Source organism: Panulirus ornatus, chromosome 36 (genome assembly GCF_036320965.1).
Source record: "Panulirus ornatus isolate Po-2019 chromosome 36, ASM3632096v1, whole genome shotgun sequence".
Classification (NCBI taxonomy): Eukaryota; Metazoa; Arthropoda; class Malacostraca; order Decapoda; family Palinuridae; genus Panulirus; species Panulirus ornatus.
In genome coordinates, this window is record NC_092259.1 from 8,487,257 (window position 1) to 8,505,601 (window position 18,345).

Genomic DNA, 18,345 nt, shown 5'->3' on the forward strand with positions numbered 1-18,345 from the left:
ATAATTAAGCATCAAAAACCTTCTGACTCCACAGTGCATGTTACATCACATGGGATCGTAACTTACTGGTGATGATGTGGCAGAAGTGGGAATTGGTGCTGTGGTAATTCTAACAGCAATAGCAGGGGGAGCTTGAGCTCTCATTGTACCCTGGGTGCTAAGATTTGGCCCAGCCATGGTGGTGACCAAAGGGTTTCCTGGAGAGTAGATGGCACCAGTAGAGCAAGCTGCTGACCCTGGTGCTGGAGCCACAGAACGACCTCCACTACCCATCACAGCACTCATAGTGGTTCCATATTTCTGAAACAAGAAGTACGTATTCATTGATTAATCTGAAATACACAATTTTCAACATAAATATAAGATAGCCCACCAATATCATCTAAAAATGTCTACAGAAACATCTGCATACCCTCTCTGCTGTAAACACATTTTAAGCACAAGGTAAACTGAGTGGAGCTACCGACACTAAAGGTTACTTTACTAGAAATTTTATGTGGAACTAACTTCACTAATCACTTATATTCAAGACAGCCTATCATGGTGATAAATACAACAACTGTTCATAAAACAAACACACCTTTCATAAGTTATTATCAGTGATGAATAAAACCAAAATAGAAATGCTGTCAACCAATTCCCTGGAAAAAGATTTTCATTCCAAACTCACTTGTGGCAGAGGTACAGGTTGAGTGATGTGAACAGCTTTAGGGCCTGTTCCCCTTGGTCCTTCCCCTGTTACCATTCCCCTCACTGTAGTCCCTCCAGCTCCCCGAATGGGTCCACCAGGCACTCCAGTAGGACGCCCTCCAGCATGATAAGTGGTTATAGATCCAGCTGGTTGTCCAGGCCGTGTCACTGGCATGGAACTTCGTGTAACACCAAGACTGTAAATAATTTCAGGTTAAAAATACAGAACACAGTAAATTTCACAAACTATTATCATTACTTTCATCTATTTATCTATTTCTTTCTTTATTTATTTATTATACTTTGTCGCTGTCACCCGCGTTAGCGAGGTAGCGCAAGGAAACATGAAAGAATGGCCCAACCCACCCACATACACATGTATATACATACACGCCCACACACACATTTCAATATATATATATATATATATATATATATATATATATATATATATATATATATATATATATATATTGGAAAGGATCACAATTTTGTGCGTGATCAAGATATTCCTATGAGTCCACGGGGAAAATGAAACACGATAAGTTCCCAAGTGCACTTTCGTGTAATAATCACATCATCAGGGGAGACACAAGAGAGAAATATAACAGTCAGTTGATATACATCGGAGACGAAGCTAGGATGCCATTTGGTAAACATGTGATTGTCCAAAACATACAACGAGCATTCATAAACTTATCATTTTACAAATTTTATCAACAATAAAGTTATCTAATTTGTATAGACCATCACTAGTATTAAGATTATAATTCTTTGTGCATTTAATAATAGAAGACTCAATGATATTTCTCTTGGTAATTTGTAAGGGTTTAATGTATGCCAGTTTGTCAAAACCAGTGGAAGCTAATTGCCCTAAAAGATTCAAACTTACCTCCGTGTATATATACATACACAAACATATACATATATACACATGTACATAATTCATACTTGCTGCCTTTATTCATTCCCATCGCCACCCTCTCCACACATGAAATGGCAACCCCCTCCCCCCAACTTGTGCGCGAGGTAGCGCTAGGAAAAGACAACAAAGGCCACATTCGTTCACACTCAGTCTCTAGCTGTCATGTATAATGCACTTAAATCACAGCTCCCTTTCCATATCCAAGCCTCACAAAACTTTCCATGGTTTACCCCAGACGCTTCACATGCCCTGGTTCAATCCATTGACAGCACGTCGACCCTGGTATACCACATCATTCATATTCACTCTGTTCCTTGCACACCTTTCACCTTCCTGCATGTTCAGGCCCCAATTGCTCAAAATCTTTTTCACTCCATCTTTCCACCTCTATTTTGGTCTCCCACTTCTCCTCGTTCCCTCCACATCTGACATATATATCCACTTTGTCAATCTTTCCTCACTCATTCTCTCCATATGACCAAATCATTTCAAAACACCCTCTTCTGCTCTCTCAACCACACTCTTTTTATTACCACACACCTCTCTTACCCTTTCATTACTTACTCAATCAAACCACCTCACACCACATAGTCTCCTCAAACATCTCATTTCCAACACATCCACCCTCCTTCACACAACTCTATCTACAGCCCACGCCTCACAACCATATAACATTGTTGGAACCATTATTCCTTCAAACATACCCATTTTTGCTTTCCGAGATAATGTTCTCGCCTTCCACACATTTTTCAACGCTCCCAGAACTTTCGTCCCCTCCCCAACCTGTGACTCACTTCTGCTTCCATGGTTCCATCCGCAGCCAAATCCACTCCCAGACATCTGAAACACTTCACTTCCTCCAGTTTTTCTCCATTCAAACTTACCTCCCAATTGACTTATCCCTCAACCCTACTGTACCTACTAACTTTGCTCTTATTCACATTTACTCTCAGCTTTCTTCTTTCACATACTTTACCAAACTCAGTCAGCAGCTTCTGCAGCTTCTCACCCAAAACAACCACCAGCACTGTATCATTAGCGAACAACAACTGACTCACTTCCCAAGCTCTCTCATCCATAACAGACTGCATACTTGCCCCTCTCTCCAAAACTCTTGAATTCACCCCCCTAACTACCCCATCCATAAACAAATTAAACAACCATGCATCCGCCGCAAACCAACATTCACTGAGAACCAATCAATTTCCTCTCTTCCTATTCGTACACATGCCTTGCATCCTCAATAAAAACTTTTTAAAACTTCCCAATCAAAATAAACTCCCAACATTAAATGCTATATACCTTTTTACGGACAGAGGTCTTATACATGTGCTCTACCAGTCATTCAGGTTTCCATAACCACCATAAACAAGAATATGCTATCTGAGTAAAGATTACTGAAATGTACAGCAGGGGTAATCTTTATATTTCTACTTGGATGTTGGTGGTTAGTTACATAGTGGTTTAGGTGAGAGGGGTCTAGTGCTGTTGCTTAGAAGGGAGTGCTAGGTATGCTGAGGCGAATTGTGTAGGAGTTGTGAGTTTGTGATTACTGGGCAGCCAGAGATTATTCTGAATGCACTGTTTTATGGAGTTTGCAGCTTTGTTATCTTTACTTTTCAAAGGTAGTAGTACCAGGCAGGTGAGGCTTAGTTTATAAAGGTGCAGATTAACTGTTTGTAGAGGGATTCTACTTCTTTCCTAAATCTGGTGGCAGTAAGCATTCAGAGGAAACTTAGTTTGTGTGTTGCTTAAGTGCTGATGTTATTGATATGGAAAAAGAATGTCAAGTGGTGTTGTATTTGATGCCTAAACTGGTTGGAAATTTGTTCTGGGACAATAACTGCTCATTAAAGGTGACTGGAGAGTGTAAGCTGGATTCATGTTGGTTTGGGGTTAAAAGAGTTGACTGAAGACTTCTGTGGAGATGCAGACATTCTGAAGACATTTGGAGAAAAAACTTCTCCATGGAGAACTCCACCATAAAGTTTAAGTATATCATCGTATATATGTTCCTAGACTCAGCCTGCTTATGGTTAAAATGCAAGTGAAATGTTACTTAAAAGTCAAATAAAAGGGAATCCACAGTCTTGACTCAACAAATACGTAAAATGCATGAATATCATATGCATAACTGCCATTCAGCTGTGTTCATGAGGTGACCTTAACCTCACTAAAACCAAAGACAGCCAGGACAAAGGAACAGTGTATAAATGGGTAAATCGTCCTCTAATACATCTAATGCAACCAATTTATTATCCAGTAAGACCTTAACACACTGAACAGTCAATGAAAATTCTAGAAGTTTTCACATATTACCTAAGACTGGTTCCAGTGACATTTGGGTGCATTGCTGGGCTAACTTTACCAGTGTGAGCTGGGGAAGGTGCATTACTACGAACCCATCCACCACTAGTTGATACAGGCACTACACGCTGTCCCACCACACTGCTACGCCTGTTCCATATAAAAGAATTTGGTGAGTAAACATAATATCTAACACAAAGATTCTATTGTAAAAAGAAAGGGAGTAATATGTTCTTGTAATGACAACTACACAGGAAAATTTGCTTTCCGAGATCTACATACATGTGGAAATTGATAAATGGGCATCTCTCAAAGCACTACACTATAAACATGTGATTATCATCAAACTTAACAAATGGAGCTCAGACCTGATATTTAATAGTATGTTACGATCTAATTATGCTACCAAGCCAGGCTATGCTCCTAATAAAAAAAAAAAAAAAAAAAAAAAACTGCTACACTGAAGTTATGCAGTTGCAAATAAAAGCAAATCATAAAAACTATTTCATTCTGAAAAATCATAAAAAGAAATTAACAATGATAGCACATTTCCCTACTGAAGCTGCTGCCTTGCTTTAACCATTTCCCTGCTTGCAATAGTGGAAACTGGACAAAGGTATATACTGTATATTACAGGAGTGCAATAAATATAACAACAGAAAGTTATACAAAAAAGTGTAACAAAAGACACCCTCAGTCTTTTTAAGAAACTTCTTCCAGTTTCTGGCATGTGACTAACAAACAGCCTTAACTGATCAAAAAAAGGGTCATAAGATGAAGTGAAAGAAAACCATATCAAATCTAAATTAACATCACGAGGCAAAAGCATGTTAACGTTCTAAAATTATAAGGTCCTGTCAAATGTTGGCTTAATCCAAGCCACAATACCCATACCATTTGAAGTTTATCATCAACCTACATCTTTGATCATAACACTACAGTTAATATACTCGTGAAAAAACATAAAACTACATGACACAGAAAATTGTGATTCAGGAAAAGCTTCAATTAGGTCTCGAACACTAAAAAAAAAAAAAAAAAAAAAAAAAAAAAAAAAAAAAAAAAAAGTAAAGTTGTCCTGGGTCTTCGTAATTAATGAAACATAACAGGTTTTATAAGACATTAAACCTTTCTTTTTCTGAGCTACTGAAGGCAAGACTTATGGCAAACAATAACAAAATCTTAAATAATCATTTCAAAATCTCATTGAAGTAGCTTATGGAAAACAGACAAAATCTTAAATAATTATTTCAAAATCTCTTTGAAGTAGCTAATAAAATTAGAATTATGGCTTTATACCCTTGTAACCCTGTTTCTTAATTTTTCACAATATGTATCAATGCTTTCTCTTAGCATGGCTACTTAGCACCAGAAAACATAAATTTTAGATATCTCAATGCAGAAAATAACTATGAATCCACAATAATACTCATTCACTTTCCAAGAAGGATTTTAAAACAGCTCCTTGCCTTTCACTACATAATTCAAGTGACTGCAACTTCATATCCCCCATCACTCTCAATTGCCTGTAAGCTCAATACAGCATGGACAATCATGCAAAGAAGCTGTTTTCTCTCATTACCCAGTCACTTTTTGAGGAAAACAGCTTATAACATTCACAACTTAGTAAGGATAATGACACAATCCAGTCTTCCAGATTCAAAATAAGATCTAGACAAAATCTCAGTGGTCTGATTATTCCATCTATTTCCATGCTTGACAGTTTTTCACCAAGAAATATATAACTGATCATTTATGAGGTTGATAATAAAACTGTTCACTCATATAATCAAAAAGATAGGCTTTCCTAGTTTAATAAAAGTGTAACAACAACAATACTTTTCCATAAGGCATGGGCAAGAAAGTATGGCATGGGAAGAAAAGGAATAATCATTTAAACAAGGTTATCAAAAACCGGGGTTCATTTGACATACACACCTCACTTTGCAAAGGTTTCACTTCTATGGACTCAATCTTCCAAAAGTTTGTATCGCAATACAAAAACCACCTTGCATGTTGGAGGGACAGACACTAGCATCAGCTAAAATGGGACCCCCATCTAATCTCTGTGGATCCTTGTAAAGAAAAATCTTATGGCATATCTTAACAATAAAGTTTACCTAAATTCAGCATTGCAGATGAGCTGTTAAAAATTGAGGATGACAACAAAAAAATGTACAAACCAACATCTGTACATTACTTTTTTACATAACGTTTTCATATTGCAGGGTTAACCCTACTTCCCAAAAGTGCAACACTTACCTCCAAGCTTGAGCGATTTTGGTTATCTTTGACTTTCTTTCTAATCTTTCATACAATTCAGAACATTACTACTTACGGTCCAGGAACATTAGAAGCAGGCTGGCTTAGAGGTTGTCCTGTCGTCCTAACAATGGGTGTGGCAACTGCTTGTGACCTTGGGGCAGCCATATTTGCCACAGCTGCAGCTCCTCTTGGAATATGATAACCTAGATGAGCAGGTGATGAAGTGACAATGGCATTATTGGTAGCAGTGCCTGAGGGATGTGATACTGTTCGCACTGATGGTCCACCTCCACCACCAGGTCCTGGGGATGCTAGGTTGAGAGCTGGTGATGGGCCAGAAGTGCGTGAAACCAGAGTTACAGTTTGCCCACCAACACCCATACTATCTGTCCTACCAACTGCAAAAGGAAGGAAAAAGTTGCATCAATACAAAGTTTCACATTACATTTGAAGAAAAATTTGCATAATTAATGGTGTCCAAATCACCCAAATGATTTTGAAATACTGTAGGAAACATTTCCTATGTTCAAGAACAAGGGGACAATGTAGCTACACCAGGAATCTATTATGCATCTGTTCAGTATCCATAAACACTTTCACTATATCTTGAAAATGTACCCCTTTACTATGTGGCAATAATTATGAAGCTGTGATATTTGTCCAAATCAATCACAAATGCATTTACAAATTAGGTGTGCTTCCAACAAAAACATCACACTTTTCACTACGTACACTTTCTGAAAATACACATGGAAAAATTCACATGCCAAGTAGTGGACATCCACAAGTCAAAAGAAAAGAAGCAATGCAAAATATTTTTCACCATGTTTACCACTTTATTTATAGAAGTAGGCATTACTAGTCTGCCTGCTTGTGGTTATGCCATGAGTGTGAATTCCACTGGCAATATTTCATCATAGGAGTACAGTTTTGTAGAGGATCTTCTCACTCCTTAGGGATCCATCCTTTCCATACTAATGGACCTAATGCAGCTCTGAAGCTGCATTTCATTCAGCAGAAGTAGCAGTGACAACAATAATTAAGATATTAAAAATACAAATGATTACAATAATAATAATAATATATATTTTATCTATTTATCATACTTTGTCGCTGTCTCTCGCGTTAGCGAGGTAGCGCCAGGAAACAGACGAAAGAATGGCCCAACCCACCCACATACACATGTATATACATACACGTCCACACACGCACACATACATACCTATACATCTCAACGTATACATATATATACACACACAGACATATACATATATACACATGTACATAATTCATACTGTCTGCCCTAATCTGTCTGTTCTCGTCAACTGTCCTATAACAAATATCTTGCAGACATTCTTTCAGCCCTGCAAATATCCCACACATACATGAAGTTATAGGGATAAATCCTCATTAATAGAGGTGACACCCATCATACTACAAAACAAATGCCAACTTTGTATTTTAACCAATTCAAGTCTGGTAACTAAGTACAAAGTTCTTGTCCAAACAAAACATCTCGGTACTGACATACATTAACCTTCGAATTTTCCCATCAGAGCTAGCAACCATTCTTCTACAAAGAGTTAGCTTGGGACACATGAGGGAATAACCAATCTTTGCAAACAATAGTGGATGACAGTGCCTTTTTCCACATTCATTCAGAATATGTTCAATTTATACACTTTTTTGGTATTGGGCTTCAAAATTCAGTCAGGGGAAAGGCATTCATGTCATGGAATGAACTGGATCAATGTGGTTTACATAGGACAACTTCCTGTCAATGGGGACAATAAGCAGTTAAAGTAAACCATGGAATAGTCTCAGGATTTGATGTGGATGGTTGTTCTTACTTTCAGTACATTATAAATGACAACTGGATGTGGACGTGTGCATATGAGACTGTTCTGTGTTTGTCTCAGACATTACCTTCCTATGGGGGACAGTCAATTGTTCTGGATATATTCTTTCTTTTTTCTTTCATATGTTCGCCATTTCTTGCATTAGCATAACAGCATCAGGAAAACACAAACAAATAGCCTCATTCACTCACATCCACTCTCTAGCTCTCAAGCATAATGCAACAAAACCAAAGCACCATATCAACAATCATGCCCCACAGACCTTAACATAGTTTCCCTTGACCGATTCATATGCCCAGGTTCATTACAATGACAGGTCGTCCTCTGTTTACCATACTGCTTTATCCCTTGGATGTCTTGTCTGGCTTCAGTTAATTCTATGTCAATCAACCCCACAATTTCTCTTATCTTCTTGGCCAATACATAAAAAAATGCTCCAAACTGAGCAACACCAATCAAAATCACTTCTATTAAGTGTAAGTAATGTGCTAATACTAACTTTCATCCATTTCCATTAAGAGAATTGTGGGGCCAAACATGCTTTACAAAATTACAACCCACTAACATCTGAATTAATGGAAGACTGAAAAAAGGAACTTAACACAATAAGTCTCTCTGTTAAAGGGAAGACATTATGGTTAAAAGCTTGGCTGTGTCCCATACAACATTAGGCTACAGCAAGGCATAAGACTCTATCAAAATCTTAAACCTCATTACTGAAGCTGGGGTATTTGCAACCCCAATATCTCTTTAAAGATTCATTGAGGTCTGGGAACATACATCAATACTGCAACACTTCAATTGGGTGCCTCTGCCTCAGGATAAAACATAAAGCAGTGCTACCACATGCTAAAACCTAAATTTTTCAATATACTAGTCAGCCTATGAGATGCTGAGAACTGTGTAAGATCTGCATCAGTATGTAATAATTTATGAAGCTGTAACATTTACAAGATAATACATATTAGTAAAACCCTTAATAAACTTATTTGAAGCCAAAACACCTCCAAAAATGCTACACATCTCACTACACAAACCTGACAGTATTCTTGGGGTTCCTCATATGCTATGCAGCTAGGCAACATTAGCTAAAGGGCTGTTTAGAGCATTGAGAAGTAGGAGAGGAGAGGAGAGGAGAGAGAGTTTTGCCAGGTTGAGTTCTATATAAACTGATTTAAAAAATTGTGTTCTAGTTACTAATCATACTATCAAAAAAGGTACAGATATATCTTTTTAGAATACTTGAGAACATCCTGCTTACACAGTGCAGAGTGGATATTTAGGAATGCAGCATGTAGAGGGCAAATGGAAGAAACAATTATAAAGTCACCAGTATCTAAAAAAAACGGTAATACTGGCACTAGCAATATGACACTTTCCAAGTAGACAGGTAATAATAATAATAATAAAAAAAAGCAAAATGCCATATTATTCCATAAACTAAAGAGACATAACCAACTTCAAAAGACGTTAAACCTCTAATTTCTAATAAATCATATCTGAACACACACAAGTAATCACTGGTGATAAGAAAAAACTCACCAGGCTTCGCTGTAACAACATGTGCAGTTGCTCCACTTGTCGTTAATATCTGGGCAACTCCTCCGGTTGTATAATGGACTAGTGTGGCACCTCCAGTCTTGACTATGCCACCCTGAAATTTCAAACACTCTTTACATGTACACTTCTAGTCCCAATAAACATATATGTGATTGCTATGTGTTTTACAACGAGACTTTCACATTCATGTTGCCCTTGTATATGTGCCATGTATTAACTACTATGTAAGCAAGCACACACACAAACACATCCTAGTCTGATAGAAAGTTCTCTTGTTACCATGTACCTCTTTCCTGAGACTCCAGCAACCCAAGGCTGCACAATTTTCAGTAAAAAGAAGTGGACTCCTTTGGAGTGATGAGTTCTTTGACTAGACTTTTCTCTCGCAGTGTAACCTAATGCAGGTGAAGTCAAGTAACGTGTGAGTGTGTGCATGCCCAGCTTCCTTAGTGCTGTGAGAACCCCATAGAGAGGGGTCCTCGGGTAGGAAAGTAAAGGTAAATACATGTGGCAATGACCCTTCTCTAGTCATACTTATATTAGGTAGAACCTAACAGAAAAGTCATCAATTCTTTCTATGATATAAAAGCAAATGTATGACACTTTGGATTCACATGATATCCACATTATTATACATTAAGAAACTAATCATGTATTAACAAAAAATTACTTATCAAGAAGTATATGTTTTCCACTTACAGATTCCAAGGATCTGGCAACAGTTTTCTGAGCTAAGTCCATTGGCTGATTGCTGGGATCACATGATGCACCTGAATTGTTCAAGGACGTGCCTCCAGTGCCGACCAACCCAGCACGTGCACTCATACTTCCAATCCCTGAAGAAATCATTTCTTTATGAGTTGAAAGTGCAATGGTGAACAATCTTTAATCTCTAAATTACCTAAATTATGCACAGACTGTATTCCAATACCACAGTAAAAGTTTCATTTAATGAAAATAGTACAATATAATTTGTTTCACTTAGAAAATGGTAAAGGTGAATAATCTACAATAATCTACGAATATGCACGAAGATTATGTCAATGAAGTTAATACATATGACTGGACAAATAACAACTGCAAAGATGGGTTTGACAATAAATCTACCAAAATTGGGGAGGCATTCAAAGATTAAAAAACTATGGAGTAAAATAACTTCACAGAAAAATATCAATCAAAACTCATGAAAACCTCACCTTTGAAGCCACGATTTACTTAAAATTTTCACAGCAGAAATATATCAATGTAGTTGTGGGCTTCCTTCATGTAAGCTACATATAAAAAGGTATTTAAAAAGATTTTTTAGTGTACTCTCATCTGAATTTCATGTAATTATTTTCTAAAAACTTTTTGGTAATGGCCTGACATTTTTGTTAACACTTTCATGTCCTTTCAGATGAAAATACTCATAAACCATCATATGATCAGACAAGGCCACAGCTGACTTAAAAGCTAAAAGTACAGCAACAGTATGGTGCTTTCTAAATTGCCAAAGAGTACTAAAGGTAGTTTACATCTAATCAATGGCTGTTTCATGCTAAGCAGAGGACAAATGAAGTAGCCAGCAACCGGACAAAAACATATCAATGCCACGGATTATGTGTCATGTGGCTGCTAACAAAGTCAACTCTGACACTGAAAGTTAAGAAAAGGATCAACTGTTAGGGAGGGGTGAATTTTTTGGAGATTCAGTTGCCAGAGAAGTTTCACCTGATTTTTCACTGCCCTCAGAACTGTTGCCTTGTTTATCATTGTATAATAAAAACTTTGTCCAAGCCATACCATGACACTCACAGTTTCCACAACCCTCACCACTGTCACCATGTTAATCTTATAAAAAACATTAACCTAAACACACTTTGAAACATATTTCACAGCCCACACCAGTGTTGCAATATTTGTCAGCACAATAAGTGCGTTACCCTAATCACACTAACACTCTTATTCTGATTTATAAACATAGTGGTATCACTTGTATGCCAAAGGCAATAAAATGTAGTCCCTTAGCTTTCTTTAAAATGACCAATGTGGCATACTCAAAAACATAACTCAATACTACCCAAGTCCGGTGAAAAGAACATAGGTGTATCACCTAAATTTACTTTTAACTCACACTTTCCCCTGATACTAACACTATTGTTTCATTCAACTTCTTTCAATAAAACATACAATTCATGCTCCACAGCTGATTATATATATATATATATATATATATATATATATATATATATATATATATATATATATGTATATATATATATATATATATATATATCACATAATCAACGAACATACAAAGCTAATAGCAATGTGGAGCCAAACAATTATATGACCAAAACTGGTTGTTGTAACATCTTCAAACCAGCAAATTCACCATCTTTAAGAGGAAATCCAACAAATCTACACAAGGATCCAGACTAAACATAAGGCAAACTTTCTTCAGCACGAAAACTGTGTATGAATGGGACAAGTCTCCCATAACACATAAATCCAAAACTATAAAATGAATTTAAACCTGACTCGATAAGCACCTGCTCGACATGGGCAAATATCTATCATGGCCCAAAGAAAATTATTAACCTTTTAGCCTTGGTGCATATGAGCTGCATGCCATTTACACAGCCCAACACATTCAGCAAACTGCCTTCGTTTTACCAACAAAGCATGAATGTACACCATGAACGTATAAAGACAAGACTGGGCTTTGTGGAGAGTAACATATGTAATGGCAAATTCAGAGAATACTCATTACTGCAAGGTATTCCTGGTTAAATATTTGATACACACTACCATTCAGTTTGCTTGGAAGGATAAATACGGACCAAATATCAATCCTGAGACTAGCCACCCACTCCTTACTTCCACACTGGTCCTCCCAAACACCAGAGATCCACATAATGAATGAAGCTGGTCAATGGACTGTCACACAAATCGCTTGGCTGATTAGGGGCTAAAGACGACGAGGCAGATTCAGCATATGTAACCGACTACTTTCCAAGTGTCTACAGGCAACTTCTGGCTGTACAAATTACATAACACGTATGCCAGTCAGTTTTTTCTTACCACGGGGCCCTCTTGTGCATTATAAAATCCACAGGGTAGAGCTAATATACGTGATCACCACCACAGCACTGACTAATACCATTTTCAAAAAATTCGTCTCTGCATTTCTCCTCCAGACACATCACCCAATGAATAATTTTCCAACTTGAGATGCCTTGTACTTTAACTGCTTTCCCACACACAATTATCTGTCCTTAGGCTGTTCTCTAGCACTGTGAAAGACGTAATCGGATACTAGTTATGCACTAATCCAGATGAACAATTTCAAAACTATGGGGCAAAATACAGCTTCCTCTTGATTGAAGTCCATTTCCACTCACCACGGAGGCTAAAATTAGGAACAAGCACACCTGGCACAAACCTGTGTCTATCACGAAGTAATCTAGCACAGCGGATGGCCTTAGTCTACCTCACATGTCCTAAAAACGGGCAAAATATTTGCAATCCTCTACGTGCTCCACAATCAGGTTATTCCGCCAGACGCTCAACACTCAGCTGAGATTTATGGCGCATGCGCACACCCGCTCGGTGTTGTCACACGAGAAATAAACAATCATTTTTCACGTGCATAGATCTAATTATATTTTCAAAAACCAATTTCCCATCTCAGGGCCCTGGCCACGACCATTCGGCTGCCTGTGTCGGCATGGCATAAAATACACTTTGAATCCACGGAATAGTTATCCCACAAAAAGTGTACCCGCTGAAAAGTGCTACCTTCATACGATCCACACATAAAAAAAAATATTTCAGGAATTATTACCGCTTGATTTATATGAATGTTGCGATGAATGACACAGGCACAACAATAGTATTTAGACTAATATCTAAATGATTTGATCCGTATATGAAGCGCAAGTGATTTGATACCAACACATGGATATATATATGTGGCTTAAACTTGTCACACTTTTAATGGCAACACTAAACTTCACTCAGCTGACGTCAGATATGCGACTTTACTCTCTGTTCGGATGACATGTATGTGGCCTATCTTCCTAGTAAGGTTATCCTTTCACTACTTTTTACAGACTCATACAAAACACACATTCTTCCTAATACCTCTGTTCAACAGGCTATGACTGGAAGGCTCCCTAAAAAAAGCCAGAAATCACGCAAAATCATACTCGGAAGCTGGTGGGAGAACATTTTTACTCTATTCATTGAACAGATTACCGTGAACCTCACATTCAAGGTAGCAAAAAAAAAAAAGTATTAATCTATATTCCTATTTCGCTGTTCCACAACTTCATTTCAAACCCGAAATCCACTCTCATATTTACCATACACTGGAAAAGTGTAATATCATGGAGCCAGGGGCAGTAACATCTCCATTTAAAGACATACACATTCAAATAATGCGTATGTCACTAAACCTTATGTAGGGACAGCTCTGACATCAAATGAAAAATAAACAAATCTGCTGATATAAAATGGCTGGAAAATCCTGGAAGGCAGAGGGCATGATTTTCCATCCTACATTCACAATAAGGATCATTTCCTATCGGCATGACAGACAAGAACGCATGATATAAAACATCGCCAATACAAGAAAAATAAACAAACTGTGTATTTTTACCATCAATAACTCTGTAGTTTATTAGTGTGGTTCCACTGTAACCCAAGTACACACACACACACACACACACACACACACACACACACACACACACACACACACACACATATATATATATATATATATATATATATATATATATATATATATATATATATATATATATATATATATATATATATACATATATAAGGGTAAGAGAGATGTGTGGTAATAAAAAGAGTGTGGTTGAGCGAGCAGAAGAGGGTGTTTTGAAATTATTTGGTCACATGGAGAGAATGAGGGAGGAAAGATTGACCAAGAGAATATATGTGTCAGATCTGGAGGGAACGAGAAGTGGGAGACCAAATTGGAGGTGGAAAGAGGGAGTGAAAAAGATTTTGAGTGATCGGGGCCTGAATAATAATAATAATAATAATAATAATAATAATAATAATAATGATAATAATAATAATAATGATAATAATAATAATAATAATAACAATAATAATAATAATAATACGACTACCCAGCAATATCAAGCTGAAAACTTTTCAATGCCTGAAGGAAATGGGGAAAATAAACTCACAAAACACGAGTTGGGTCGCTAACATCTGAACTAATGGAGAGGCTGACGGTCGAGATTGGCCAGGACATGAACGTATCACTGACTTAATGATGCAAACATTCCCGAGGGGCCTCTGCCCCTTTCCACTGCATCCCATGTCATAATGTGATGTTCAAGTCTGATAAGCCTTATCAGTATATGACTGTAAATAATAAGGTGAGGACTAATGAATACAGAAGCTGGCGTCCAACAGGTCTTACAGGTCACAAAAAGCTGGCGTCAAGCGGTTTATACAGGTCACTAGCTGGCGTGCAGTAGGTCTTACAGGTCACAGGCTGGCGTGCAGCAGATCTTACAGGTCACAAGCTGGCGTCCAGCAGGCCTTACAGGTCACAAGCTGGCGTCCAGCAGGTCATACTGGTCAAATTATGGCGTCTAGCAGGTCTTACAGGTCACAAGCTACCATCCAACAGGTCTTTCGAGGTCAATGACTTTCTCACAAAACAGACATCGACTGTTTTGGTTCATATTTTGAAATCGTAGGCATTAGGGTTGTGCTAGCGAGACGTGGTCAAGAAGCCCGGGTTGTGTGCTAGCGAGAGGTGGTCAAGAAGCCCCGGGTTGTGTGCTAGCGAGAGGTGGTCAAGAACCCCGGGTTGTGTGTGAGCGAGAGGTGGTCAAGAAGCCCAGGTTGTGTGCTAGCGAGAGGTGGTCAAGAAGCCCAGGTTGTGTGTGAGCGAGAGGTGGTCTAGAAGCCCCGGGTTGTGTGTGAGCGAGAGGTGGTCAAGAAGCCCCGGGTTGTGTGTGAGCGAGAGGTGGTCAAGAAGCCCCGGGTTGTGTGTGAGCGAGAGGTGGTCAAGAAGCCCAGGTTGTGTGCTAGCGAGAGGTGGTCAAGAAGCCCAGGTTGTGTGCTAGCGAGAGGTGGTCAAGAAGCCCAGGTTGTGTGCTAGCGAGAGGTGGTCAAGAAGCCCAGGTTGTGTGCTAGCGAGAGGTGGTCAAGAAGCCCAGGTTGTGTGCTAGCGAGAGGTGGTCAAGAAGCCCAGGTTGTGTGCTAGCGAGAGGTGGTCAAGAAGCCCAGGTTGTGTGCTAGCGAGAGGTGGTCAAGAAGCTCGGGTTGTGTGCTAGCGAGAGGTGGTCAAGAAGCCCCGGGTTGTGTGTGAGCGAGAGGTGGTCAAGAAGCCCGGGTTGTGTGCTAGCGAGAGGTGGTCAAGAAGCCCAGGTTGTGTGCTAGCGAGAGGTGGTCAAGAAGCCCCGGGTTGTGTGCTAGCGAGAGGTGGTCAAGAAGCCCAGGTCGTACAAGCGGGTGATGCCCAACCCCGGCTCGTGCGCGGACCCATCTCCAAAAAGTCTGCGCCATAACTAAAAACGTATCAAAAAAAGAGCACAAGACTTCACCACTACGAAACCTTACTGGACGAATGAATACCTACAGATTTGAATGACCACAGAGGGAACAATGCAGCCTTGCAAAAGAGGGAGTAAAAGGAGACCAGAACACCCGAAGCAAAACGTAAAGGTACCCGTCCGTCTAGTATACCTGAGTATTCCGTTTTCTATATATCCGATTCGATTGATCACGTCTCGGGGGTTTACATCATACAACAACAACATTCTCGCCAATGGACTGGGGCTCTTCTCTCCCACTAACTATTGAATTCTGGACGATTTTCTTTTATCCACAACTCGGATTTAGTACCATAAACGCCTGTATTCCCTCACGAAGCAACCATATCTGTTCCCGGATTTCTAGAACAACTCATCCAAAACGCCACAACGCCTCTGACCAAACTCTTAGCCTCCGCTCCTCTGAGGCTGAGGCAGCGACCCAGCCTCCCACTATGTCCCCGCCTGTCGCTACACCTTGTACCTGTTGCACGCTACGATAATGCACCAGCAGGCTTCCGTGCTGGCCCGACATGCATCTAGAGGTCTTAAGTTAAGTTCTCAAACACCGATCACCACCGCCGCAGCCTTATGGCGCTGCGGTGTGGCAAATCCCCTCCCCTCCTCACTGTATTAGTCATGAGTCTCGATGCCACACAAACCCCTAAAGCACGTGTCATCACAGACGAATGTGTGTGTGTGGTATGCCCGTGGCTCAAGCAAACCTCACACGACGCAATCGTAAGCCTTGAAGCCTATCACACACCATACAGGTGTCCTCTTTCGTATCTAGCACTCCAGATATGGCGTACATAATTAGACTTCTACAATGGAACACTTTCTACATCACAACTACATCTGGGGCCTTCGACATCCTGTGATTCACGCGATTCCCACAGTCAGCACTTTACAGGGGGAGGCCCCTCGCCGTATGAGGGCCAATGACAGTGTGGGGGGTGGGGAACTTGACGACACACAGCAGGGGGCAGAGGGAAGGGTGTTCAACCACGTTACGAGGATGTGGATGAAGACCTGTATCCTGCATGTTGCACCCACTCCCACTCACTCATAAACCACCAGTGTGTGTGTGTGTGTGTGTGTGTGTGTGTGTGTGTGTGTGTGTGTGTGTGTGTGTGGAGCAGGGTGTTCGCTGGGTGTGAGCATGACTGAGGATGGTAAGGGTGTTGTATATCGTATGGTAGTGGGTAGGGAGTGTGAGTCAGCCATTACCTTCATATACTTAAAGGAAAGGGAGCTATGGGCCTTCCTCTCTCCCTCTCCTTACCTCACAATCCTCTCAATACAGACTACATGATCCGGCCGCTATGGGCGTTCTTTTAATTTCTGCTCGGGTTGCTACGCACGCGTCCGCCTTCCTCGCGGTAAAACGAAGTATTTCCTCACATATTTTTTTCTTCCACAGTTTCGTGTTACGTCTTCTGAGTTTGAAATTCCACCGCATCAGAGAGGAAGATCCAAGTCGGCTATACAACTCGTGGTCGTCTGAGAATCTAAAGCGTGGTTATAATGCCTCCCTTCATTAATTGATTTACTCTAGTGTTGTATAATTTCCCTTTATCGTCCATTACTCCAGTGTTATCATATCCCCTTCATTATCCATTACTCCAGTGTTATCATGTCCCCCTTCATTATCAATTACTCCATTGTTATCATGTCCCCCCTTTATCATAAATTACTCGTTATCATGTCTCCCTTCATTATCCATTACTCCAGGGTTATCAAATACATAATTGTTTTACTCTCTTCTCTACTTATTCCTAGCGTCCTCCTCACTGGACACCTTCCCCAGCGGTCATAATACACCCTGGGTCCAGTATGTGGTGTCTGTACTGTGGAATGCCTTGCTCTTCGGGTGACCGAAGGCAGTCTGAACATTAACAGTTTCTTTTCTGGAGGAGTGTGGGGTGTGCCAGTGTGGGGTGTGGCAGAGTGGGGGTGCAGCTGAGTGATGTGTGAGGTGATCAGTTTGGGGTGTTAAAGTGCGAGATGTGGCAGTGTGGGGTGTGGCATTGTGGGGTGTGGCAGTGTGGGGTTTGACAATATGGGGTGTGACAGTGTAGGATGTGACAATGTGGGGTTAGACAATGTGGGGTGTGACAGTGTGGGGTGTGGCAGTGTAGGGTGCGACAGTGTGAAGTTTGACAGT

The 18,345-nt window shown here is 39.8% G+C and overlaps 1 protein-coding gene across 6 annotated transcripts in view; it reads right to left on the reverse strand.

The window, feature by feature from the left end:
- The window catches only part of Sap130 (Sin3A-associated protein 130), an 88,779-nt gene that overhangs the window by 48,053 nt on the left and 22,381 nt on the right, over positions 1 to 18,345 (reverse strand). For 5 of the 6 annotated variants that reach the window (XR_011715304.1, XM_071683259.1, XM_071683258.1 and 2 more), the window contains exons 1-7: positions 13,031 to 13,169; positions 10,306 to 10,442; positions 9,589 to 9,700; positions 6,261 to 6,585; positions 3,935 to 4,072; positions 671 to 887; positions 67 to 300 (exon numbers count right to left, since the gene is read on the reverse strand). Coding sequence is in view for 5 of the 6 variants with exons in the window: in XM_071683259.1 (XP_071539360.1) it covers positions 67 to 300; positions 671 to 887; positions 3,935 to 4,072; positions 6,261 to 6,585; positions 9,589 to 9,700; positions 10,306 to 10,431 (1,152 nt within the window). In the remaining variant the exon portion in view is untranslated. Of the gene's footprint in view, positions 1 to 66; positions 301 to 670; positions 888 to 3,934; positions 4,073 to 6,260; positions 6,586 to 9,588; positions 9,701 to 10,305; positions 10,443 to 13,030; positions 13,170 to 18,345 lie in introns of those variants that run through there. The other variant, XM_071683256.1, reaches the window with a different exon arrangement.